The 27,532-nt window shown below is 46.3% G+C and overlaps 1 protein-coding gene and 1 long non-coding RNA gene across 2 annotated transcripts in view; one reads left to right on the top strand and one right to left on the bottom strand.

Annotated features, from left to right (window-relative positions):
* Window positions 1–23,018, top strand: part of ADAM12 (ADAM metallopeptidase domain 12) — a 353,237-nt gene extending 330,219 nt beyond the window's left edge. The window contains exons 22-23 of the mRNA XM_086681149.1: window positions 17,753–17,883; window positions 20,040–23,018. Of these exons, the coding sequence (XP_086537275.1) occupies window positions 17,753–17,883; window positions 20,040–20,100 (192 nt within the window). The 3' untranslated portion in view covers window positions 20,101–23,018. The remainder of the gene's footprint in view (window positions 1–17,752; window positions 17,884–20,039) is intronic.
* LOC147576227 (uncharacterized) lies at window positions 19,486–25,951 on the bottom strand. Its single transcript, XR_015241920.1, has 2 exons — window positions 24,166–25,951; window positions 19,486–21,517 (listed from the first exon to the last, which is right to left on the bottom strand). It is a non-coding gene; the product is annotated as an uncharacterized LOC147576227 (long non-coding RNA).
* Between the last annotated feature and the right edge of the window lie 1,581 nt (window positions 25,952–27,532).

Raw genomic sequence — 27,532 nt, 5'->3', positions numbered from 1 at the left:
GTTCCAAAATCTCCTTTATCTCATACTAATATATCCACTTCAGTTTTCTTTTGATTCGTGTTTGCAAGGTTTATCTTTTCCTACCTTTCTACTCTTAATGTACCTGTGTCATCTTATTGGAAATGAGTTTCTCAGAGACCGCATGTAGTTGGGTCATCCATTCCATCAGTCACTGCCTTTTAACAGATGTTTAGATCATTTACTTTTAATGCAATCATTGATGTTAGAATTTGTCTACCACTTTCATATTGTTCCCTCTGATTTTTGTTTATTGTGCTCCACTTCCCTGAACTCCGATAGATTAGTTGAACATTTTTTAGTATTCTGTGCTGATTTATCTCTAGTTTTCTTTGAGATTTGTCTTCGTATAGTTTTGTCTACGCTTGCCGGAAAGCAGGATTCTCAGCCTCGGCATTGCTGGCATCTGGGGTTGGATACCTCTTTGTTGAATGGGACTGTCCTGTGTGTCGTGGAATGTTTAGCTGCATCTTGGTTTCCATCGACTAGATGGCAGTAGCATGTGTAACCATATCTCCAAATATTGCCAGACGTCCCCAAGGGGACAAAGTCATCTCACTGAAAAACTGCTGTTCTAAAGGTTACACCACATGTGCCTAATTTAACATAGTCTACTGGTGTTAGTACATTATCACTTCAAGTGGAGTGGAAAAACGTTACCTCCTTCAAGGTGTCTTTAGCCTCCTTCCTCCCTTTATCACATCGATGTCTTGCGTGTTGTACATTGAGAACCACTTCAGATACTGTAATTTTGCTTTCGACCATCAAGCAGAAGTTTGGAAACTTAAGAGTGGTCTCCTACATCTACTTATATATCCACCCTTTCTCTTCTTCCTTCATTCCTGATATTCTGCATTTCTTTCTACTATCATTTCCTCTCTGTCTGAAAAACTTCTGTTTAGCTATTCTGTTAAAGCAGGTCTGCTGCCGACAAGTTCTTTTGCTTTTCATTCATCCAATGTCTATCTCGCCTTTAATCCTGAAGGATATTTTCACTGGCTATAGAATTCTGGGTTGACTATTCTCTCCACAATTGAAAAACGCTGTTCCACCTCCTTCTGGCCTCTGTGGCGATGAGACATCCACCGAAAAGTTCCTCCCACAGTCTCTGTTCCAGGGAAGAGAGGTGGCCACGTATCGTAAGCAGGATTGGAAGGCAGGGCTCTACCATCTCCAAGACGTGGCGCCCAGCTGGGGGGCAGAGGGGATGGCTTTCGCGTGCCCACCTGGAGTGAGAGTAAGGTCAGGTGTGGTCAAAACGTTTCACTCTTACTGGGTCACCCTGTTCCCACCTCTTTGGGCTAGAGACAGCAGGCTTTCCTCGAGCCTCTTTTTGGTCTGGTGCCATTGGCATTTCCAGATTGGGAGCCTCTCCAGAGCCCAGGCCAGGATATAAGAAAGGCAAAACCAAAAACAAGAACTCACTGTTGGGTAGTTCTGTGGGTTCTAAGGTCTGTAGGCAGTCCGCTTACTTTTTTCCAGCTTTCAGAGTCTCTGTAAGTTGCTCTGTGGATTTTCTCGAAACTTTCTTGTTGTAATTCACAGGAGGTACAGGAGGTAATTCGCAGGAGGTGTAGGTTATAGTGTGCTTATTCCATCTTGTCCGGACCTCATTTCTTTTTGTATTTCTCTGATTACTGCTACACTTGAACTGCTTTTTATACATCTCTTAACCAACGGTGTGCCATTACATCGCTGTCAACAAATAAAACACGAAAAGCCTTGATTTTTCGGCGATTTCTCTGCCATAATGAAAAATCCCACCATGGCCAATGTCAAGCAATCAACGTGATGTCACTAAAGGAGGAGCAGGGATTGGCTGACATGGGCTAGTACCCGCGGCTCCAACATGCAGCTGCTATTTATCACCTGTATTTGTTCTGTGAACTGTCTGTTCCTACCCCTTGCCTATGTTTTTCTACTTGAGAGAGTTTTTCTTCCTGATTTGTAAGAGTTTATTTTCTTAATGAGGACTATTCATCCTTTTCCGGTAATTTATTATAAACATTTCCCTAATTCATCTTTGAATTTTATTTATGATATTTTGGGTTGTAAAAGGACTTCCAGCTTTGAACATTAAATGTATTCAGTATTTGTGAATTCTCCCATTTCTTTGTGCTTGCAAAGTCCCCTTCTGTTTCAATACCACTCAAGATCTACCTCCCGTTTCTTCTGTTTGTTTCAATGGCTGTTGAGAGCCCTTTTACATCTGTTTTTCTAACCTGACGTGGATTCACGTTGGTGGAAGGCAGTGGGCATGTCCTAAACCTTTTGGGCGATGGACTTATTCGAGATCTGATGAAAGCTTTGAACCTTCAGAAAACGCGCCACACCTCAATATTTTGCGTGCAGATTTCAGATTTCTGCCGAGCCCGTAAGCCTCTTCCCCACGGAGTCCCTTATACAAAGCCTTTTTATGTATCTTCAAGCAACTTATCAGTCCACCATGTCAAACCGGGACTGTCTTTAACAGACCATGGGATCTGAGGCAAGATATTTCTACTTGCTGGAACCCCTTTTTCCTGACAGCAGCGAATGCCTACAGAAGTCACTCCCTCAAGATTTCCTTTAAGACAGGCCCCCCAAAAAGGCCATTCTGTTTTTGTGAAACTAAGGAAATGTTACCCTTTAAACATTAGGAACTGAAAAATCCACATTTCTCACTCCAGGCTGGTGTGTGTCTGGAGCTTTTCCGAGACATATGATAGACATTAAGCTCACGCTTTCTCTCCCGTCACACATAGGAAACTGAAATTAATTCCATGCAGGTGTGGCGAATATTTGGAGGTGGCTCTTACTTGGCATCACAGATTGAATCCACTGACTGACATGTGGCACCTTAGAGTCCCCGTGCCCTGCCCCACGCAGCTTGACCAACACACTGTGGTTAGCCGTGCCTCGTGTGTCCAAACTTACCATCCAAACTTTCTGGAAGAAAAACGTTATCACGAACGTACTATGTACGTCCCATCGAAAGGGTTAGTTCTTTATAGAAAACATTGGATCTCTCCAGCAAATGTTCTATTTGATTTCTACAAATGTAAGACACTGGGATCAGCTCCGTCTCTTGTCCACGAACGTGCCCTTCCTGTGTCCCTCTCCTTCGCGGGGTAATGGCCCTCGGCACGCAGGCTTCTCTACCTAACTCCTCAGCCTTGATCAAGGAAACCAACTTCCGCTTCCTTTTCATCCTGTCAGCTATTTTAGAGGAAACTAATCCAGGGCGTTCATCTAGCTGTTAGCTGACTGCGGCCAAGACCCCCCACAACACGAAAGGCAAAGAGCGGGCTTGGGAACAGGGTAAAATAATGAAAACCAAAGGGGTCACAGAGGTGTGTGATCACCTTGTGTGCATGTGTAGGCGGGAGCATCCTAGAATGCCCTCATTCTAGGTGGCATTGAGTCTGCCCGGCCCTAAAGGAAACACACATTCTTGAGGGGATCAGACCAATAGGCATACATTTGCATATTACATGTATCTTTCAAAGCAGCAAGGGACTTTTCCTGCGCCTGCTGCTGCCAGTAGGGTTCATCTCAGACTCTGGAAGGCAAGAAGGAGGAAAGAAACACAGGGGAAGTTCCAGAGGTGGCTGTGGGTGGACCCCAGAAGGCTTTGAGAGACCTTCTGGTGATGGTTGTTCTGAAGATATCTTATGTGGTTTTTCTCTGACTACAATAGTGTGAAAAATCAATCTGCTTTGCCCCCTTCCCCGGCCCCCCGCAAAAAGTCAATTCTACCATTATGGTAATTTTTTAAAGACAAAGAGTAATGTGTACTCAGGGAAGAAGATAGAAGCACCTAGCAAGTGTGGGTCTTGAGCAGAAGTCTGAAAGTACCTTCTGGGGAAGAAGCCGCTTGAGACGGCAGGCGTGAGCAGACACCAGCCGCGGGAGAGGAGAGACCAGCGCTTGGCTGCAGAAGGGTGCACAGAATAATCCAGGGAAAGAAGCAGTTTCTTTTTTTTTTTTTTTTTTGTAATTGTTTTTAATGTTAATATTGCGAGAGAGAGAGAGAAAGAACACAAGCAGGAGAGGGGCAGAAAGAGAGAAGGGCACAGAGGATCCAAAGCAGGCTCCATGCTGACAGCAGTGGAGCCCAATGCGGGGCTCAAACTCGCAAACCGCGAGATCATGACCTGAGCCGAAGTCGGGTGCGTAACCGACTGAGCCACCCCGGCGCCCCAGAGAAGCCCTTTCTCGACTGCAGGCTTTGTTCGTGAAGTCAACTGACCTGACTTCCAGGAAGGAGACAGGGAGATGCCAGAAACACAGGGTGAGCTAGGGGCCCCTGGAGTGAAAACGTCTGACACCAAGTTTTGCGTTTTCCTCTTCTGCGGGCTGGTCCCTATGATGTCCTCAAACCTTCGGGGAAGCACGCACACCATCACCACTGTGACCTAGAGTCAGTCCCCAGTAGGCTGGAGAATGAAGGAGAAGCTGATGTCCAGGGAGAGAGTAGCACCCTGAAGGGTCAGGTCGGAGACGCCCAGTGGGGGAGGAGGCAGAAGCAGCCGGAAACAGAGACGCCAGGCGGGGAACCAAGATGGGTCTGGGCGCGGACGGGGCGTCCTGCTGTCCCATAAGACGGGGCCTCCAGCCATTCAAGCTGAACGTAACGATAAGTGTGACCCTCAAAAGAGCAGAAAATATGAGGACACGCCTGTTCTTAATTGCCAAACACCAGTGTGTATGATTTTGCTTCTGGAAGAGAAGATGGGCCAATAGGGACGTTTAAACCCTCGGGATTTCCCTTAGATTTCTAGACATTTCCACCTGACATCCTTTCTGTGCTTTATTCCCATGAATCAGTTTAATGAATTCATTTGAAGAAAAACATGTTCAACGTCACATCTAAGAAATAGATATTTCTGAAGAAAAAAAAAAAAAAAAGATTTCTGCTCCCAGAAAATTACAGCTAGAGAGGCCTGTGCTAAGTAGCAGCAGATTGAAACACAATTTTCTGCTGTCAAACTGAAACGTGCCAGGATTCTAAGAGAGCAGAAGCGGCACCTTCAATTCAGGGATGGGCCATTTTTCAGGAGAGCGAGAACTTCACGAAAGCATCACTCTCTTAGCGTTATCGTCTGTATTTTAAGGTTTGCCCCTTAAAGTAGCATTTGAACTATACATGCTGATGTGTGGTCCTGTTTGGTTTCAGGTCACTTTTGCTTATTTTAAGTCCTTGGTTTCCTGGAAAATGCTAGGCAGTGCTTGTCCTCTGTGCAGTCTCACCGGTGAATTAGATTACTGAACTGACGGGCCAAGTTTATTTTTCCAGCCAGATCAGCTTCTTTAGGAAAACAATAGGAACCAAAAAAGAACACTTGGACCCATATCTCAGACTGACTTTTGCTGCTAGGCCCCTGAGAATATTTGCCAACCCTGTTTCTGGCACGACACAAATTTCATCCACACGGCAATGACGGGATTCATTCATTTCAGTTTTTATTCCTATAACCAAATAGTGTATAAATGCATTTATGTGTGCATGTCTGTGTCTGACTGTGTTATTTTACTAACTTTTTTTTGGCATAAGGAGCTTTCTCTTTGTATTTTAAGTTGTTCTAAAATAGCAAACATCTATTGAACACCAAACGTATGGCTGGTGCTCCTGAGTGAAGCATTTTACGGGCATTTCTGACCCTCTCTCGGAGCCGAGGAGCCGATGCCTTCCTTGGCCCCGTTTTACAGGGGATGAAACGGGGCAGACTGAGGCCAAACAGCTTGTCTAGTGAGGCCCCCAGAGGTGGGGAAGCCAGTGCGTTGTCAAAGCCACACGTGTGCCCCCTGCGGTCTGAAAGCGGAGGGTAGCTGGATGGGAAGGAAGCGGAGACTGTTCTGGTTACACAGTGAGGGCCGCTCTGGTTTGCATAGTTTGGACCACTGAGCACCTCCGGAATCTTTCATTCATCTCCCCTCCCGCTTTGCCACGGAGATACAAGGTGATCGGGGGGAAGGGGGAAACCTTCTGGTAGCATGGAGAGGCTTCGGTCTGCGTTTCTCTTGCCTTTTGTTTGCACACGGCGGTCCTTCTTGTCCTCGCTGGTCTTTCCCGGAACCAGCCCTTGTTCAGGACCATGATGGCATCGGAGCTGCGTGTTGAACACGAAGAAGGCCGCGTGCGTTTTCGGTGGCGGTGGAGATTGCCGGTCCGGTGTTTCTGGCAGGACGCTTCTCCTCCTCTAACACCTTGTCGGTGTCTGTAGAACATCCGACGAGCCGTGTTTTGTAAAAGGGGAACAGCCAACCTTGTGCAGTCTCTTCTGGCGGAGAAAAGGCTGCCAAGCAACCAGACTCCGCTCAAGTGGCCGCGGAGGGAGGAGAGGCCTGTTTCGAGAAGCTCCGAATGGCACTCCCGCCCCAGCCACCAACCCCCCCCCCCCCCCAACAGAGTGCTGAACGGTTCACACGGGCTGGTAAACAATAGCTACTCATTCGTGGGTGCTTTGTCAGGATACAGATGTGCACGAGACAAATGAATTTAGAGCTTGAGCCCTGACTTTCAAAGTCCTCCTTCAATGGAATGAACTCAGCATCCGAATGAATAAGGACTTGTACCCTTCTGGCCTGTGCGGGTGTCTGAGATTTAAACCAGCACTCACGGGGCCTGGAAATCTGATGATTTAGGTCCTTGCTCATCAGAAATGCCAACGTGTAATGAGAAAAGGAAATCCGTCTGTCAAGATGTTCTCCCAAGGAAGGGAGCTGAAATACGAGGAAACTGATCTTTATAAAAAGCCTTCATTACACCAGGCCCAACCCAAAAGCTAATAGCTGAGCCAACGTGCTGGAAAGAGCCCTCCCATGCCTGCTCGCTGCTTTCCAGATTTCCCCCTTTGGCCCAGATGTTCTCCAACCCCGCCTCCACCCTGAGCTTTCCGGCAGCCTTCCCGGGAGTCTCCTCGCTCACCTGCTGCCTCGGCCTGGAGTCCCCTCGATACCCTCTCTGGCCCATTTCAGAAGGCACGGACTGAGTTACGCACCTGCAGAAACACCCACATCCAGTCCCTTGAACACAGTAGGTGCGTCGGAAAGAACGCAGAATGGATGCGAATTTTAAATAGTAAAAAGTACGCCTCGTCGCAGTATCCGTTATTCCCATGGGCCTGCCATCCTCCACGAGTCATGACTTAATAAAACTTTGAGTCCCTTCCTCCCGCGAGTCTAAAATGGAGCTACCAAGGTCTCGGACTCCTGCTCACCTCTCCCCTGCCACCACCCGCCCAGTACTTCCAGAAATCTTAACTGAAATTTCTTTGGTTTCGTATCACACGCCAATTCTTCGCGCGACAAACCCATCGGATGTCTTTCAAAGCATCTCTTGCACGCAGAAGCACCCATTTCGCTCTGGAGAGAAATAACTTGAGAGGGAAGCCATTCACACGGTAACAGTATTCTAAGGGATGTTTGTTCCCCACTCATTTCTGTTCCCATAAGCGCGTGAGCTATACTGAAAAAAAAAAAAAAAAAACAACGGATGTCTGTTTTACCCTTTGCATTTGTTAATAGGTAATGTGTAGCCATTATTACAAATTCCAACAGTACAAAGGGTTACTCGGAAAACTCTTGGTCTCCTTCCCACCTCTGCCTCCAGGCTTCTTTTCTCAGAAGCAGTCGTTGTTACTAGACAACTCCGGATCCAGAGGAAAGCTTCACTGCCACTTTGTCTCTCTCTGCAGAGAGGGATTATTGAAAATTCGGAAATTTTCACACACGCAAGATGGGAGAAAAGAGGGCAGAGAAACCTTGTCTGCCCGGCAGCCACCCTCAGCACCTGCCAGCTTGCTGTCAGTCTTGTTTTATTGCAGACTCTTGTTTGGAACTCAAATGGTGGCATCGCCTGGCCTTCCCTCCACTCACCTGTTCCCGGGCAATGACACGGGGGTCCGCCTCATTCTTTTCAGTGGCTACCTCGAATTTCGTTGTGGAGCCCTCCCTTCAGTTATTTAACCTGTGCTAAGGTCCACATGGGTTGTTTCCAGTCATTTGCTGCATCAAAGAGGCACGCTCTTGCCCCGGGACCTGGGGCCCGGTGAGCAAGGATGTCTGTGGGGTGACATCTGAGGAACATGATTGCTGTTCAAAGGCCCTGTGACCTGAGAGGTGGACCAGTCTCGAAAGGAGTCACGCTGATTTCTACTCCCCAAGTCCCCACCAACGCGGTGTTCAGAGATTTTGCTTCTCTTTGCCAAAATGATAGGTGAAAAAAAAACAACAACAATAAATGCTATCCACGGTTCTCTCCCCATAAATGAGACCGGGCCTCTTTTTGCTGGTTTAAGATCCATTTGTGTTTACTTTCCTTTTTCGTCAACTGTCTTTTCGTCTCCTCTGCCATCTCTTACGGTCACGTTCAGAAAGGCGTGTCCTCCCAAAGAATACATTTTTGTCTCTTTCTTCTTCTTTCGTGATCTTTTTTTTTTTTTTTTTTCCTCACTGAAACATTTGATCCATTTGCCCCTGATTTTGGTGTATAAACTGAAGTAGGAACCCAACTCCCGTTTTTCAGAGGGCCACCCGAGTTACCCTCGTCCCCATGTGTTCGCTGCTTCGTCCTTTCCCGAGGCCAGTGTGCCTTCGCAAGGCCGTGGTAGTGCGCTCCCTCCTGCTCCCCAGCACACGCTAGAGAGCACACCTGCATCCCTGGGCTCTGGGATCGTTACATGAAAAGAGCTAATATTATTGGTGCGCCTGTGTAATACGTCTTTGCGAAATGATAGCTAGCCATTTTTCAAATGTATTATTTTCTCCATTTATCTCGATCATTTCCCTCTTTCTTTAGGTTTATTTCTCTAACTCTTTAGACCCTTACTCCCTTCCTATTCGTACTTTATTGTTTATTTTATTCGTACGCTGTCACATAAGCACAGAATTCTAGGGATTTCCCTCCAAACACTGCATTTTTACCTGTGCTCATCGGTTCTGATTTGTACCATTCTCAATATTTGCATTTTTCACATAACCTACGCCTTCTGCTTTTCGTTTTTTACTTTGGCCCAGAGGCTGAACGTATTTTTCTTTTTGTTGCCATTAATTTTCAAGATGTCTAAAATACAGAAAAGTGAAAATAATCTAGGAGTCACCCACGTTTATAGTACGTAGAAACAACCATTGTCATCGCTACATTTTTCTATGCATGCGCCTACTTAAGTCTCAGGTATGACATGCATACCGTTTCCTTTTGTTAAAAAAAGTAAAAACAAAGCAGTACAAAGTCACCATGACTGCCTCAGATGCAACCACTTTTGTAGGTTGGTCTTGATTTTTTATAGAACCTTTTAGGTATTTTACATACCTGGATATCCAATGAACATATAGGATGCCATGTTTTTTGATTTACACAAAGGGTAAAACGGTACCGTTAGCTTCGCACAATTTGTACTTACATTCAACTGTGTTTAACTTTTTCATTGAAGTAGAGTTGACAGAATGTTACGTCAGTTTCGGGCGCACACAGAGTGATTTGACAACTCTCTGTGTTAGGCTACGTTCATTAGTGCCGCCCCCATCTGTCACCATACGCTGCCATTACACCACTGACCGTAGTCCCTGTGTGGTGCCCTTCATCCACATGATTCATTCATTCGGTAACTGGAAGCCTGTACCTCCCGCTCCCCTTTACCCATTTTTGCCCATCCCCCTTCCCACCTCCCCCCACTGGCAACCACCAGTTTTGTTCTCTGTACTCATGGATCTGTTTCTGCATATTTTGGTCATTTGTTTTTTAGATTCCACATTTAGATTCTACAAGTGAAATCACAGGGCGTATGTCTTTCTCTCTCTTATCTCACTTAGCATCATACCCTCTAGGTCCATCCATGTTGCTGCAAATGGCAGGATCTCATTCTTCTTTTATGGCTGAGTAATATTCCATTGTACACGTATACCATATTTTCTTTATCCATTCATCTGTCAATGAACACAGAGTTGCTTCCCTATCTTGGCTATTGTAAATAATGCTGCAATAAACATAGGCGTGAATATATCTTTACAAATTAGTGTTTGGGGGGTAAATAAATACCCAGTAGTAGAATTACTGAATCATATGGGGTTTTTTTAAGTTTATTTATTTTGAGAGAAAGAGCATGAGCAGGGGAGGGGCAGAGAGAGAATCCCAAGCAGGCTCTGCGCTCTCAGGACAGAGCCTGATGTGGGGCTCAATCCCACGAACCATGAGATCATGACCTGAGCCAGAACCAAGAGTCAGATGCTTAACCGAATGAGCCACCCAGGCACCCCTTGTATGGTGTTTCTATTTTTAATGTCTTGAGAAACCTCCATACTGTTCCAGAGTGGCTGCACCAATTTACATTCCCACCAGTAGTCCAGGAGGATTCCTTTTTCTCCACATCCTCACCAACGCTTGTTATTGCTTATCTTTTGGATACTAGTCATTCTGACATGTGCAGTGGTATCTCATCGTGGGTTTTTTTTCACTGTGGTTTTGATTTGCATTTTCCTGGTGATCAGTGCTATTGAGCATCTTTTCATGTGTCTGTTCATCATCTGTATGTCTTCCTTAGGAAAATGTCTATAAGTCCTCTGCCCGAGTTTTAGTAGGTTTTTTTGGTTTTGAGTTGTGTAAGTTCTTTATATGTTTTGGATATTAACTCCTTATTGGATATGTCTTTTGCAAATATCTTCCCCCACTCAGTAAGTTGCCTTTTCATTTTGTTGATGGTTTCCTTTGCTGTGCAAAAACTTTTTATTTGAGTGTAGTCCCAATAGTTGACTTTTGCTTCCCTTGCCTGAGAAGACATATCTAGAAAAATATTGCTAAGACCAGTGTCAGAAAGATTACTGCCTTTGTTCTCTTCTAGGAGTTTTATGATCTCAGGTCTCACATTTAGGTCTATGACCCATTTTTAGTTTATTTTTGTGTATAGTATAAGAAAGTGGTCCAGTTTTCCCAGCACCATTTATTAGAGAGACTCATTTCCCCATTGATTATTCTGGCTTCCTTTGTCAATAGATAGGCCAGATAGGCATGGGTTTATTTCTGAGTTCTCTGTTCTATACCATTGATCAATGTGTCCATTTTCGTACCAGTACCACACGGTTTTAATTATTACAGCTTGATGTAGTATATCTTAAAATCTTGGATTGTGGCACCCCCAGGTTTGTTCTTCTTTCTCAAGGTTGCTTTGGCTATTCAGGGTCTTTTGTGGTTCCATACAAAGTTTAGTATTATTTATTCTAGTTTGTGAAAAATGCTATTGATAATTTTATAGGAATTGCATTGAATCTGCAGATTGTTTGGGGTAGTATGGGCATTTTAACAGTATTAATTTGGGGCGGCTGGGTGGCTCAGTCGGTTGAGCATCCGACTTTGGCTCAGGCCATGATCTCGCAGTTCGTGGGTTTGAGCCCCACGTCAGGCTCTGTGCTGACAGCTCAGGGCCTGGAGCCTGCTTTGGATTCTGTGTCTCCCTCTCTCTGCTCCTCCCCTGCTCACACTCTGCCTCTCTCTCTCAAAAATAAATAAAGAGAAAAAAATTTTTATAAACAGTATTCTTCCCAATCCATGAGCATGGTATACCTTTCCATTTGTTTGTGTCATCTTCAGTTTCTTTCATCAGTGTTTTATAGTCTTCAGAGTACAAGTCTTTTACCTCCTTGGTAAAGTTTATTCCTAGGTATTTTATTATCTTTGGTACAATTATATTTTACATTTTTGTTTCTAGAAATTTTCTTTATTCATATATTCAGGCTTGTTTTTCATTTCCTTAAACATAGAAAATTTGTTCCAATAACTCCAAAATCTGAAGTCTCTGAGTGTGTCACTCCTGGGGTTTCCTTTACAATTCCTTGCTTCTTCACATGCATGGTAATTTTTTACTATGAGCTGCTCATTTTTCTGGAAAATTATCTAGAAAACTCTCTGAGAGTTCTTTGAGATCTAGGATGAAGGTGTGACCCCCTGGAGAGGATGTATTTTGCCTCTGCCTGGTGCCCTGGAGGCATTCTCAGTTTGAGGTCCCTTTAAATGGCTGGGGACTTAGTGACCACCCAGGTAATGTGATTTCAGCTTCGGGTCCTCAAGCGCAATTTGTGGTTAGAGGTTTATTTTCCTACATTGATCTGCCTAGCACCAAGGGAACCCTCCTTACAGTCTCCTAGGGATAAGCAATATCCCTTCCAACATTCTTACCTGAGGTAGAGTCTTTGCAGAGCCTGGCTTTAGAGTGGAAAGGTTGGGAAGGGAATAGTTTCCTATTAAACTTGGGCTGGTGCTGACCTTTGACTCCTGCATCCCTCACCGTAAAAGGGTATCAAAATCAAAACTTAGGTTTTCCTAACTTGGCAGATGCCTTCTCAGCATCTGTCTGATACTTACCACTACTAGCTGCTGCTTCCAGTTAGATGCTGCCCTGCTGATATCTTACTATCTTGTAGCTCTTTGTTGCTTTAAAGAAAAAAAATTAAATATATTTCATCCAACAACTTCAGTGGTTTTAGAGAGAGAATAGGTCAAAATAACCAGCCTGCCATGTTACCAGAAATGGGAGACTCAGTTCCCAACTGTGGTTAGTTCTATAGTGTCTCCATTATCCTGGTTTGTGACATTCTGTTCTGTACCCATAATTGCCACGATTTTGTTAGACTCAGGTCTACACTGAAAGGATCCAATGCTCAGTGATGATCTTTTGTGCCACCTATCCATTCCTTTCCTGGCTAGCTGGTGTCCAGTCTGTTGTACATCCTTCTACAAGAGCTCTAGAAAAGTGTATTCTCAGAAGCTTTGCTCAAGCTTTGCTCAAATGCTCAAAGACATTTGACTGTTGCTTTCATTTTTCAGCAATAGTTTGCATATAAAATTAATGGATCACACTTAGTTTTTCCCAAACTCTTACACATGGGCTTCTTCAGTCTTCCCTGGAGAAATCAGAAGCTGGCTTTTTTCTGCCCTTTTAAGTGATATGATTTTGTACCGGGCTGTCCAGTAACTTCAATAGGTTGTGTCTTAATATTGAAGAGTCTGATTCAATTCCCCCAGGGAAATGGTGTGCCCTTCTAATCCATAGATTTGACACTCTTTCTTTCAGAAAGGTTTTTACAAAATCTAGGTATTTTTTTTCTATCTCTACTCAGATCCCTTAAGTGACACCATTTATATATATGCTGTGTAGCCTTTGCTATGGTCTGCATTTTACTGTTGAACCCCCTCGAACTTTTCTTCATTTCCCTCAGGACCTTCACAGCCCTTTGCTCAGTACTATCTTCATCCTTGGGTTTCATTGTTTTATTTTTCTCTTCCCCTTTTCTTTGGAGTTTCACCACCTCCCTTTTCATTTCTGTGCAGATACATTTTGGCAGGGTGGGTACTTAGCTTGTCTTCCTTTTCCTAGTGTGTCCAAACTCCTGAAAGGTGGGGAGTTCTTCCTGGAAAACCAGTCGCAGGACAACTGAGGGGAAGTCTAGGCCACTGCTCAGGGTTTTGCGGGATGACGGCGGTCTGGCCTTCCCTGCTTCCAGCATAGACTCTGCGGGCCCCGGCCCTGCTGCAGGCTTGCACCGATGGCTGGGCCTGTCTACACTGCTGCGTATTCACCCTGGACACTTTGCGGTATCTGCTTCCTCCCCACGCCTGTCCCAAGCAAGGGGGAGATGGTTTTCTTCTCAATGCTCCATCAGGTTGGCCACGGGGGCCATGCTCTCCTTTCTCTTGGCCTTTGCTCACCCTAGGCTGCTGGACACTTGGCACCCTTTTCATATGTATTTGTTTGGGGTTGTAAGGTTTCCTCGGAGATGGAGTATTGCCCCTCTATGTGCCTTTACTTCACTGTTCTCAGGTAGCTTCAGAAAGAAGGGTCACCTTACAGACAGGTGTAAGTGTTGAAAGCAGATTTGTCAAGACCCCTGCTTTTTCCGAAGAAAGAAAAGGTATTGCACATTTTCCTGAGAACCGGCTATCCTTGGAGTCATCTTGAAGCATATTCCTCACAGAGCCGGAGAGCCCGAGTATGGATGGTGGGGTTGACGCTGCCCCTGGCCCGGTGTCAGCATCAGGGGCGTCTCTCGCATCTTCCTGTGATAACATCTGACCTTCCTGTGGAGAGGTCTCTGGATATGCAGGATGCATTTAGTCTCGCTTACGCGGAGGTTGATAACAGTTGAGAATTCTTTATGATGATGGTCAAGGCAGAGGGCTCCCGTTGGATTTAAAAATTTGTTCTCGGGGCGCCTGGGTGGCGCAGTCGGTTAAGCGTCCGACTTCAGCCAGGTCACGATCTCGCGGTCCGTGAGTTCGAGCCCCGCGTCAGGCTCTGGACTGATGGCTCAGAGCCTGGAGCCTGTTTCCGATTCTGTGTCTCCCTCTCTCTCTGCCCCTCCCCCGTTCATGCTCTGTCTCTCTCTGTCCCAAAAATAAATAAACGTTCAAAAAAAAAAAAATTAAAAAAAAAATTTGTTCTCAACCCTCTAAAAACTTGGAACTGTGTAGCTGCTGCTAACACACGAGCAAACATGGAGAGATGAGACGATTCTACTTTATGGCATATCTCGATTTTCCTCCAGTATCTGGAAGTTGAAAAGGGAGGGAAATGGGGGTCTGAATTCCTGATTTTGTTTAAAAGGAAAATAGGCCTGGAGCGCCAGGGTGGCTCAGTTGGTTAAGCATCCAGCTCTTGATTTCGGATCAGGTCACGATCTCACAGTTTGTGTGTCCGAGCCCTGCATCAGGCTCCACACTAACAGCACGGAGCCTGCTTGGGTTTCTCTCTCCCCCTCTCTTTCTTCCCCTCCCCTGCTTGCATGCTCACGCTCACTGCGCTCTCTTTCTCTCAAAATAAATAAATAAACATTAAAATATTTTTAAAAATGAAGTTCTAAAAATGACATGAGAATAGGTCTATGGGGCCTATTGTTTACATTAGTAGACAATTAGTAAACCTAATGTTTACTGAGTGTGTACAACCTGGCCTGGAGTCCTTTCTCCACTCCATTCTGATGATGCTTCGTGGCCAGACTGGACTTTTCTGGAAAACCTAGGCTCAGGTAAAGGCAGCATGAAGAGCAATGCCTAAAAGGCAGCATGGGAATTCTACCCCTCGCTCCACGGTCCCAGCCTGTGCAGCTAATGCCTCCCCCCAACTGTTAGAGATATTCCGATACCTTAAAAAGGGAGGCTGCCTTCATCTTGCACTGACTTCACTGTTGCCCTGTGCCAGTTTGGCCCTGGTAACAAGTGGGCATCTCACCTAGACAGCATCTGTGAGCGGGACCGATTTCAGAGCGGACTGCAGCCTCGCGGACCCCAGGGTTTGATCAACATTTCAATCAGCATTTCCACTGTTGGGGCTTTGGTCACTATGGCGACCAACCAATTTATCCTCTAAACCAGGACCTGAGAGTTGCGATTAATAATTAAGGCCATGAATGTAAATTGCGAATGTCCCAAACAAACCAGGATGAATGGCCAATCTAATTATGTCCTAAGTTTCCATGATAGAGCCAAATGCATTACGATGCATTAGAACATGGATCTCACTTTTTCTCCAGCTCTGCTGTAAAAACCCGACGTTATCTTTATTACCAAGACCAGATAACTCATTCATTCTTTGCAGCAAAACTAGTATCACTTAGGAATGAATCCTTTAAACCTCAGAGCCTTTCCGTTTTATAGGTGTGTGCATTCACTTGTACGTCACACACTAATATCTTGCCCGTGGTTTTCTGCCATCTTACAGGAAGCGGGGCTTGCGTTATTCCCATAGTTCATTACCCAAAGTTTGGCGGTAGGATGACTGTACCTTTCGATGGTAAATTGACTCCATCGGTAATAGCTAGGCTATAGCAGTAGCACCTGTGCTAATTGCTTTCTAGGTAGCGTCTCCCACTCCTCACATCAATGTCAGGAGGAAGACACTCTTAGCATCCCCTCTGCGCAACTTCCAGAGGCTAAGTAACACCTGCGTTTGCAGAGCCTGGCCAAATAAACCACCAGCCTGGCTCCAGTGCCCCAGTTCTCAGGCACGTTAGACGGTCTTTATGCCTAGTCAAGGAATTTGCTTTAGTTTGTTTCTTTTCACGTGAGCTGGTAGAGAAATGGCACTTTTAAATCTTTCCCTTGGTCCCGGGCCCATTGCCCGTCGTTTCAACTTGGCGTATTTTCCATACGGCTGTGATTCCACACACGCTTCTGGGGTTGCTACCTTCGCTTACAAAGATGGGCTACATGCTGTTGATACGTTTGCATTCAACTGAGCTCCGTGTGCTGAGGAAACGTCATTTTAATGGGATGGGTGCTGTGAGAAATTCAAGTCGAGGGTTTTTAAATCATCTGGAGTGGTCTTGGAAGGGTGGCATAGGACAGTAAGGTAGATCATCTGCTTATTAGGATGTCCCATCTCCCTTGGGTACTAGCAAAGGTTCCTGTAAGCTTTCGGTGCATTTGTGACTGCTTCTAGGCCACCAACACCAGAGAAGAAGGTGTCTCGGCACCTGTGTCCACCATGGGCCAAGGGGAGGGAACTGTCAACACCTAAAATGACTTCCCACCCCAGGTATCCCTCTGTCCCCCCTTTCCTCAGGGTAACCAGGGAAAGAGTCCCCTGAAAACCCTTGGTTTTACTGTTTGTTTCTCTGATTATTTCCCTTAAGCATTTTAAAATTTGTGGCCTGAGGGAAGGCTCATTATTATGTTATTAATAATTATGTTCTGGGAGCTTCCTAGGCATTATGTTAAAAAAATTTTTAATGTGTATTTTTGAGAGAGAGCACAAGCAGGGAAGGAACGGAGAGAGAAAGGGAGACACAGACTTTGAAGCAGGCTCCAGGCTTCAAGCTGTCAGCACAGAGCCCGACACAGGGCTCAAACTCATGCATTGGAAGATCATGACCTTGAACCAAAGTCAGACACTTAGCCAATTGAGCCACCCAGGTGCCCTGCATTTTTTTTTTTTTTAGTCTACATGACGATGCTCTGAGATAGGTTTCGAGTTGGCAAGTGGCCGACACAGTCCCAAAGCATCGGTCTCTGAATAAAACCCAATGTAATGCCCAAGTTCATGCTCGCTCTTCTATTGCTGGCTCCCTCGCTAGGCTCTGATCAATGTGACACCTTTCTGTTCTCTTCCTTGTAGAGTTACACTTGTCCCTCAAAACACTTGGTCTTAGATTTTCCTTCTCAGCATCCCTTCCCATGTGAGCTTGTGATTCTTTGAACTAAGGATTTTGGTAGAATTTCAGTGCATTTCGTTCAGCAATCTGGATCAACATTTGCTATTCGGACCCCATAGTGACAGACGAAAAGTTGGCGACTTCATCCAGAGTTGAAGGAGTTCTGTTACAAGATTCTGGGAAATTTAAATAAATGGCATTAAACGAGATTTTTCACCAATCTCTGATTTTAGGCCTTTACAGATCGAAAGGAAGCTTAAGGACACAGGAAAGCTTACATCCTGCGGGTAGCACTGGCCCAGAAACGCCAGTGTCAACGGCACCCCCGAGGCCTGTGACTGGTGTGCCATCCGAAGACCTCATTTGAGTGTGTGCAACTATGCGATGCTGTGGCTAAACCTTTGAAATGTCAGAGCAGATGTTGGCAAGGAGATTAACACAAATCAACAACTTGTACAGGGAGAGAAGGTGTTCAGAAAGTGTATTCTGGACGTGAGAACTGTGTGGCCTAGCACCTGCTTACATGCTCTGTTTCCCACTTCTGAAGTCAAGGTCGTGTCCCAGTTCATGGAGACGGGTGATCATATGATCATAATTCTGTGGTTTATTGCAGGGAACTCGGAAGCCAAACCCTCCTCAGAAGCCTCTGCCTGCAGATCCTTTGAGTAAGACCTCCCGGTTCACCAGCCCCTCCGCCAGGGCCCTGGGGCAGCCGGAGTCTGGGCTCTGCCTGGTGCCGCTCAGGTTGGTGTAACAGCCGGGCCTCTTTCTCCCCACAACCGTGTGGGGCACCCACACCCCCCGGTGCTTTCCGCCCCGTCAGGACCTGGGTCTGATGGCGTAGGCCGGGCTGTCTCTACCTCTGGTACCTGGGAACAGCATAAAACCGATGCAAAGGTAGATAGGAGCGTTACCCGGAGGCCGTCATGAGCTTCTACTCCCCAGGATCCCCATGTGGCTTCTAGCAAGGGCCCCAGTGTCCCTAAGAGATTAAACCAAGATCAAGTGGAACCGGATAGGGGCCAGGCAGTGTCCCCCAAAGGGATGCACATTAGTGGCTTCCAAGTGGCATGATCCCACGAAGGCTGAGCACGCCTCCAACGCAGTCTTCAACCCGCACAAACTCTGCCCGACCCCTGCGGTCCCGAGAAAGGAGGTGAGCTTGGAGGGGCCCAGGTGAATAAGGAGGGCGTGAGGCGTTAGCTCCCGAAGACGTGGTACCCAGGGGGAGCTTCTCCACACAGCTAACGAAACCCCAGCTGTGGCCGCCTCTCACCCTGTCCCAGAGGACGGGAAGGCAGCCTCCTGACCCAGGGGGGTTGAAGGGGCTGTGGGCCGGGGCAGACCCACACTGCTTTTTGAGAGCTAATCAATTTCCAGGAATTTTGCGAGCTGGGTGTTAAACCGAGCCCCTATTTTTAAATAGCTATGCATAACTTCTCATGATAGAAGTTAGATGAAAACAAATGTAATAAATGCTCACAATTTTTTTCTTACGTTTTACTGTGCTCTGGAGGTTATGTGCAGCTGTTTCTGGACAGTGGAAACGCCATGCAGGGTGGCGACCAGGCAGCTCCTCCGTGCTCGTGGGAAGAGACAAAGGCTACACATGGGCCGCCCCCCCCCCCCCCCGACCTCTTTCCCTGCAGTGGGTAGATCGAACCCACAGCCAAAACACTCCTTGGACATACACTGCCCCGCCTTGGCAGGAAGCTTGCTATATGAGCTCAAAAGAACCAAAGGTCGTGTGTTGGCCAGGCTCTGGGCTCAATAATTCAGTGTCTCGAAAGGGGAAGACGTTCGTGATGTCATTACCACTCTTGGGAAAAATGGTTGGCCTCAGAGAGCTGCCTAATAAATCCCCAAGATAACTCTGGTCAAAGGGGGTAGAACAGTGGTGTAATTCTCGAGGGCAGAAATACGGAAAGACTGCAGACCATCCTAGTTATTTGGCTGTGGTTTCGTGTGCTCATCTTGAAGTTACTTGCTCAAAAGGGAAAAGCACGGCTTTACGTGGACACGACGAGTGGAGGGCTCTCTTTGTAAAGGCCATCCGGCAGTGGCCCACCGTCACCTCTGCCAGTCGCTGAGCCCAGGGCAAGCCCATCTTGGTCTTGCTCTTGAAGAAGAATGTCCTGCACATTCATCTGGGAGGGATCCCTCATGCCCGGCTTTGCTCCCTGGAAATGCACAGGCCAGTCAGGTCCCCACAGGCAGACACGGGATGGGGACGACTTCGTGCTGCGTCCCTTTTCCTATCAAAATACTGCAACTGTGAACGTATGGAGTTAAATGAAATTCATTGCTCAAATTTGTTTCATCTACTTTTTTTTTTTTTCCGAGAGAGAGACAGACAGCATGTGTGGGGGAGGGGCAGAGAGTGGGAGGGAGAGAGACAGAATCCCAAGTAGGCTCTGAGCTGTCCGCACAGAGCCTAATACAGCTCAGAGCCTAATGCGGGGCTCGAACTCACGAAACCCTGAGATCGTGACCTGAACCGAAACCGAGACACAGACGCTTAACCGACTGAGCCACCCAGGCGCCCCGTTGTTTCATTTACTTTTTACTTTTTTCGTGTGATTACTGGAAAACTTTCCATTACATAGGTCACTCCCATTCTTCTTGAACGCGCACTGTTCTAGAGTTTGCTGGCAGAGAGGAGGGATGGCTTCGGTGAGGGCTGCCCTAGGTGGCCAGCTGGCATAAACCACCAGCAGCCCTGAGCAAGGTCCCGGATGTGACCTGCAGCCCTCTTTGGGAGGGAAGGGGTTGGGGGAGGTCTGCTCCCAAAGGCTCAGCGAAGGGCAGGAAAAGACACCCAACTGCAGACATCTGTACACCCACAAAGGCCATTTCCAAGGTCTCCACCCACCCTCTCGTTTCGTCTTCCCTCGCTGCAGACCCGCTCCGAAACACCCACGTCAAGTGCCCAGACCTACCCACGCTGCCTACGCGAAGTGAGAAGCAAGTCGCCATCTTTTTTCAACAGTGAAGACAGAAGTTTGCACTATCTTTCAACTCCAGTTGGGAGTTCTGTGTTTTTGTACCAACTTTTAGAATTTTTTTTTTTTTTTTAATGTTTAAAACACCATTATTTTGAGAACTTCGAGCTACTGCCGTCGGTGCTGTGCTGTGCTATGGTGCTCTGTATACTTGCTCAGGTACTTGTAAATTATTAATTTATGCCAAATGCTTGTTACAGTGCAGTGCGCTGTGGGAGGCATTTTTACCATCACTGAGTTTTTTCCACGGAAGGAAGGCTTGTGTGCTTTCAGTAGTTTAGTGAACTTGAAATATCATGCTTTATGGGCTTCTGGACAGGAGGTTCACTTTCCGATCGAGGCTTTATCGAAGAACCGTTCCCCAGCCACGCGTGGCTGTGGTTATGGCACAGACACAGCCCAGGAGACCCCAGGTAGAATGAATGCTGAGTGATTCTCTGGAACCCCTGATCTCGAGCTAGAGCCAAGGGCTTCGAGTCCAGGCTGGGTGTGGCTGTCGGGGAGACCCTGGCCCCGCCCACCAGCGGCTACACCTTGAACTTCCAGGAGAGCAGGGAAGGATCTGGCTTGGGGCCAGGAAGCTTGGAAGAGAACCTGAGTTGCAGGAAGGAATTTTAAGGTGTGGCCGCCCCAGGACAGAGCCTGGAACACAGGAGGCCAGGCAGAAACTTGACCGTGAGCGAGCTCACCAGCCGTGAGCACATTTGGAGAGCAGGCAAAGACGGTGGCTTTGCAGAAACACTGCCCTCCGCACAGTGCTGGCCTCCGCGTCTTATCTAGATGGGGAAAGGTGGCGTTTCTACAAGGAGGCTCCTGCCCAGGCACCACCAACCTGAATCTCTCCCTGTACGGTTTGGCGCTGAGCAAATTACCACCTTGTCTTCTCAACTGTAATACAGTGATTCTGTGTTCAGACGGATGGATGAGGCTTTCCATGGGGCCATAACTATTTTCAGCTGTGAACCAGTAACGAGATCTAGCGAATCAATCCTGTAGATAAAAATCTTTTATTGCAAGGTTCAAACTTATTAAAAATTGGGCAGACTCCGTATGCCTGCAAAAACTACAACCGAATGGATGCCATGAGGCAGCCTGCGTCCGCCGTTCGTCTAGGACAAAGAATCCTAAGTTACTCGTAAGTTATTTAGGGGGGCATTCTATTTTCCCAGCTTGGCCGCAGGAATCTCGAAAAGATATTTTTAGTATAAACACTTGCAACCTACCTGTTGAGCGGCACAGAATGTGATGAGGAAATCAATTTCCTAATCCTAAATATTCATGAAATGCATTCTAGGGCCGCGTCCCCTTTAACCTTTTACTCTTCAAATGTCTGACTGGGGAGCCATTTCTCCACACGATCTTGAAGCTGCCTGCGTCTAATGGCATGAAAATGACAAAAATACTCAGACAAGGTAAAATGCCATTATGCCTCTGTCTTCTAGTGGGGTCATATGTGACTCGTTTTGACACTGGAAGGCAACTGACAACAGTCCTGTAATTCACTCTGAGTGTTTTGTGATGAAGACTTCAACTGGGGTCATTTCAACGGTTTTTCCAGGCCTTGAAGCAGAGAGACCAAATATACCAAGAATCAGTTTGCCTTCCAGAAAACAAGACTGCAGTGAACTCTCCCCGTGTTCCCCCACCGTATCTAGGCAACATGGTAATCACGATCGCGGATAAACTAACTAAAGCCATGTCACAAACACAAAAGGGAGCCCAGCGCTAAAACATTCCAACTCCTACAGCATGCATCTGTATCATACAATTATTAATTTCTGAAAAAGGTAAAGCCATGTTAGAAAATGTTACTGCTGATGAGTACCTACAGAATTACGGTAACTGATATTACACTTAGTAATTGTATCAAGGCCAAACCCGATGCTAGTGAAAAGTTTACAGAATTTTTATGGTGCATTATGTGGGTACTGTCTTTACAGATGCCCAAACCCTTGGATCTGTCATTTTAGCCCCTCCTCCTATGGGAGGAAGAGGGTGTGAATTTTGTTTTTTGGGTTTTGGTTTTTTTTTTTTTTTTTTTTTTTTTTGTCCTTAACTGTAATTCCTGTGCTTCCATTTCAGAGAACCAGGAATAGCCTGGTATTAAAAAAGGTTAACGCTGTGATCTTACACAATGTCATCGATGGCCATTTAGGAGCTGCAGCTGATGACACATTTGTATCTCTATAGTAGTAATTGCTTTTATAGAGCCATACACGTTATTTCTGGATACTTGTTTAAACCTAACATCCCCTTACAATATACAGATATTGTTAAAGGAACAGTATTCCCAAGATGCAGAATTATATTTAGCAATAACTTCCATTTTAATAGAACATAGGAAAAGAGCCAGGTATTTCGGGGATGGGGGAAAGATGAACCCCCCCCCCTTTTTATAGCCTTATAGATGATGGCAACAAAAATCACTATTTCTATTTCAGTGCCAGTCTATTTTTTTAATATGTTTTTAAAGTTTTATAGGCATGAATAAGAGTTGATTTGAGTTTATAAGGCTGTCACTGAGAAATTCAACGTGTCTAGACACGAAGTAGGCCCTGAGGGTGGTCACTTTTCTTCCCCTGTCTCATTATACGTGTAGTTCTCTGACCCCACTTACTGGAAAATAGATGGCTAATCTTCCAGGCATTCTGTTTAAGAGTTTATCTCCTGAGTTTTTTGGTAACAGTTTGTTTTCCTGACACATGGAATCAGATGGGTAGCAACCAAGAGAAACAATGCATAACATTTTCCATTGTCAAAATATGCATACGGAGGTTATACTTCCCAGTGTGAATTTTTCCAGCTTACACATGTGGGATGACGTCACAGAAACCACAAAAGCAACAAATTAAACTACATGAGAATAAATACTCCTGACTGGTCTCCGAGGGGACATTTTTATGCCTTCTTAACTTTAGTATGAGTTCTCAGGCTTGAACCCATAGGCCCTTGTTCTCTGGCAAATCAATACAACACATCAATGCATCCCCTAAAAGAAAAGCAGCTCATGCTCTGATCAGTGACAAGCTGTCCTTAGGAGCCTGTGATCCCCCCTGGTGCTGGGCCAGCTGAGAAGGCCCCGGCCCCCTCCTGCCGTCTCTCCGTTCATGTTTACTAAATTAGCATTCTGAGCCAATGAGACCCTGACAACGGAAAGGACGAGATGCCTGGGCAGGAGGCCGCAGCCTTCTCGTGCAAGCTGACCCCTCCGCACACTTTCCTCGTGAGGCTGATTTCATGTAAAACGTGTGCTGGGGGGGCGGGGCTCCCTCTCCAGTGTTCTGGGAGCAGCCGGCCCAGGGCGGAGATCCCTCCTCACTGCTATCGGTAGGACCCCAGCTAACCACAAGTGACCCAGATAAACGTCATACCGACCCTCCCCAGAAGTCTCACGCAGCCAGCTGCTGACCCTCAGGCGTGATTCTCAAGCTGCAGACTTCATACATTATGGCTGGCGGGCGGGGGACAGTGCAGGTACCATTGTTTCATGGCCCCCCGCCCCCCACCCCACGGAGGCCGGCCCTAGGCTGCCACAGTTCCTCCCCCCACGACTCAGGAGCAGGCCCGTGAACACATCTGGACGCAAGGCAGAGGAGGCTACGCCATCTGTTTGCTTCTCATCACTTAGAGGCAAGCCTCTTTTCCAGAGGACCCTCCAAGGTGACAGATTGCTGTGGTCATAGCTACTTTAGGTCGCCCAAAGCGGGGACCGTGACACTGTGTCACTACCCCCACGAGCTCAGCCTTCTCCAGAGTGTCAGCACGGCACAAGCCCACCAGCTATGCCCCCAGCTCTGAACCCAGCAAGAGTCCCCCTTCCAGGCAACATCGTGCCACAGAACATCCGTCTGTCTAGGATGGCACGATTCCCTGGGCACCCTCTCCAGTCCCTGTTGACATCTGTCCCTTTAAAACCTACTTTGGAACCTCTGATAGCGATACGAGTAACACTCTAAGAAAGAGTGGTAAGCCCCGGGCTAAGAACCAGTTCCGGGCACTGAGGATGCTTCCAGAAGCAATCTACCTCCACGTGGATGAAAATCCCCTCTTTACTCTTGGGACAGCAGCGACAGCAGCCAGTCCAGCCATAAGAGTGTTGCATGTGAGGAAAACCTAGGAGAAGAAACAGTGCGTATAGAATCGCGATAGCAGTCCATCGTGGGCAGTGACAGCCAGGAGATTTACCACACACTGAAAGGAATGCTCAGTGGATTCGGCTCTTTCAGGTTGAATATTCTGGAACCCACCCTGACCTTCCACATCGTCTGCAAAAAAACATGTCTTCTAGGCTCCCCCCTCCCCCCTCCCCCCCCCCCCCCCCGTGGGTCTCCTTCCATAAAATAATTCAGTCCTCAGTTGAAGCACAGTTCAAATCCAGGCAAAATAATAAATACCTTGTGATCTTTTTAGTTTCACAAGGAAACCGAAAAACATCTATGTTCATGGCCTATAAGCAAGTACTTAAGTAGGGCAGTGATGGGGAAAAAAAAAGCATCAAATGAGAAAGACAGAAAACCCTCGAACAGTCCCAGCAGGACAAGCGATGGCAGAGCAGATTGTTCTCTGACCTTCTCTTAGGTCAGATTGGGAGGGTGTCAGGAAGGCCCGTGGCACACCGTTAAGTCCAAGTCTTTTTAACTCGTGGCTATAGGCTATTCGGCACAGTACAAAGTTACCGCTTCTCAACAAACCAGTCCATTAATTTCATAGTGCTTCGTCCATTTATAATGCTTCGGTTTGCTAACTTTTTTCACATACCTTTTATGTTACAGTCTGTTACTTTTGTACACAGTTCTCATACTGGGGCTCTACAGGTGACAACCTGCTATTTCCGTAGAAAAAGTTCTTGTTAAGAATATTATATCCAATAAATGGTATATAGTAAACGTAAAGACGTGTCTCATTCGTTACTGACAACGTTGCAAAAATGGGGAAAGGGAAACCCTTGTGTGGAAAAACGTGACTAGGGGCACCTGCGTGGGTCAGCTGGGGGAGCGTCCAGCGTCAGGGTGGGTCCTGATCTCAAGGTTCGTGAGTTCGAGCCCCACATCGGGCTCACTGCTGTCGGTGCCGAACCCGCTTCAGATCCTCTCTCCCTCTGCCCCTCCCCTGCTCTTGTTCTCTCTCAAAAATAAAGTTTAAAAAAATGTGTCTATAATCTCACCCACTTCAAGAGGCACAAGGAAATTCTGGAACAGTACATAAGACACTAAAATGAGTGGGCGGGGGGGGGGGGGGTCAGGGGACAGGTGCTGCCAGTCTACACAAACCAGTCAGGTGATGGCACAAGAAAGGTGTCTTTAAACAGACACAGAGGGGAGGAGGACAGGACACTCGTTTTGAACAATGTCAAGTGTATAACCGAGCAAAATAATTTTTTCAAGTCACCTTATTTACAAAGGGGAGAAATTCAAAAACACAAGCATGCGGGGGTAGAAATGTGGACATCAGACTTACCCAGAAGGAAAACCTAAGTTTAATGGAAATTTATGAATATTTGAAAAATAGAATCCAACTTCAAAAAGAACTGCAGAAAATACAAAGAAAAATAGATCTAGAGAATGGTAACAAGGGGTCTCTCTTTGTTACCACCTTTCACCCACATCAAAGCCAGTCGGCAAAAAATAAGTACCTGGAAGACCTCAGTTAATAATGTCATCAAACTGATATCAAATTGGGATACTTCAAACATATGGAATATGCCTTCTTTCAAAGTGCTTCTGGAAAACTAGGTACACAGAACCATACATAAAACTATTATGTATACATTATATAATATATATTATGCTATATATATTAAATTTCATATATATATATATATATATATATATATATATATATATATATATATATATAATTTTGTATGTTAAGCCACAAAATAAATTCCAAATGGCGGAACACAAGCCATATGTTGCTTCTTTGGGAAAATTAAAACACAAGATAAGTCACTAATCTCATTAAAGAAAAAAAATAAGAAGCAAAGACACAAAGCACCAGCAAGAAGAATCCAGCAGTCCACTGCAATCTCCAGTGAGATTATTTTAAGAAGGATGGTTCCATCCTTTAAGATCTAATCAAGTCACCAAATTGACAGACTTCAGGGAAATACGCCTTATTAGGGTTACCAGAGACGCTGAAAAGACGTTTGAGAAGATTTAGTTTCTATTCCTGAATTTTTAAGAATCTGAGTAAGGCCAGAAACCATAGGGCTTGAGAGATGCAAATGTCATTTGTGGAAAATTAAACTCACAAGTGTATGACAGGATCCCGGAAGCAGTCATTTTCGGCTAAGTTACACTGGGATAAGAAACCACCCGTCAGTTTCGGTGACTTACCCCAAGGATTATTGCTTACGCACGGGTCACGCCCATCTCTGCGCCAGCTCTGCTCTCCTTGGGGCCCTGGGCTGATGGTGCAGCCTCCCTCTGAGTCACAGCTGGTCTCCTGGCAGAAGAGAGACGTGGAGATTCTTTAAACTTCTGCTCAGAGGGGCAGGAGCCATTTCCGTTAACATCTCATCGACCAAAGTCCCCCCATTATGTGGCCAAGGCTTCTGTGAGGAAGATGGGACGATGTTGCCAAGGTTTTGTCAGTAAGAAGGGATGCGTACTCTTGCCCCAGAGGGGGCTCGTGACTATGATCTACGGCAGACTGAGAAACGAAATGGAGATGAATTTCAACACCGATCCTGGGGGCGAAATGCGGGGGCCTTGGGAGAGTTGTGACTCTGTGCTCTGATTTTTGAGAGAGATTTAAAAAGTTAATCCAGGGGCGCCTGGGTGGCTTTATCGGTTGAGCGTCTGACCCTTAATTTTGGCTCAAGTCATAATCCTGGGGTCGTGGGATCAAGTCCCTCATCAGGCTCTGCACAGAGCATGAAGCCTGTGAGATTCTCCCCCTCCCTTTCTCTCTCCCTCTCTCTCCCCAGCTCACGATTTCTCTAAAAAATAAAAAGTTAACCTGGCAAATTTAAAGGAATGTGCTTTTGTAACAAAAGGTAAAACACTGATGAAGTACGTAAGGAGAGGGACGATCTATGACCCACGAATCCAATTCCTGAGGTGGATATTCTAGAAACTGTGTGGAATAAAGCTGAGCATTGCCAACATCAAGAAAACTGCGCTTTTTCTCTGTGCCCTTCCCCCCAAAGCTTTAGAGCTTTAATTACCTTTTCATCGGTGTTTCCTTACAGAGAAAATTCCACTCCTGGGCAGACCTTCGTAGCTGGCCTTCTCACGGGGCTGAGTTAACCCACTTGTCCCCGGAGCCACAAAACGCACGCGGTCCGCTAGCCCACTTGGCCCGCTTCGCGTGTGTGTCTGCCACGTTCAAGCTCCCGCGCACGCGTGCCTAAGCTCCCAACCGGCACACCTACCTCTGGTTCATTCCTA

Source organism: Puma concolor, chromosome D2 (assembly GCF_028749965.1).
Source record: "Puma concolor isolate L17-30 chromosome D2, mPumCon1.1.hap2, whole genome shotgun sequence".
Lineage (NCBI taxonomy): Eukaryota > Metazoa > Chordata > Mammalia > Carnivora > Felidae > Puma > Puma concolor.
Note: the sequence above shows the minus strand (reverse complement) of the source record. Positions and strands in the feature narration are given on the sequence as shown.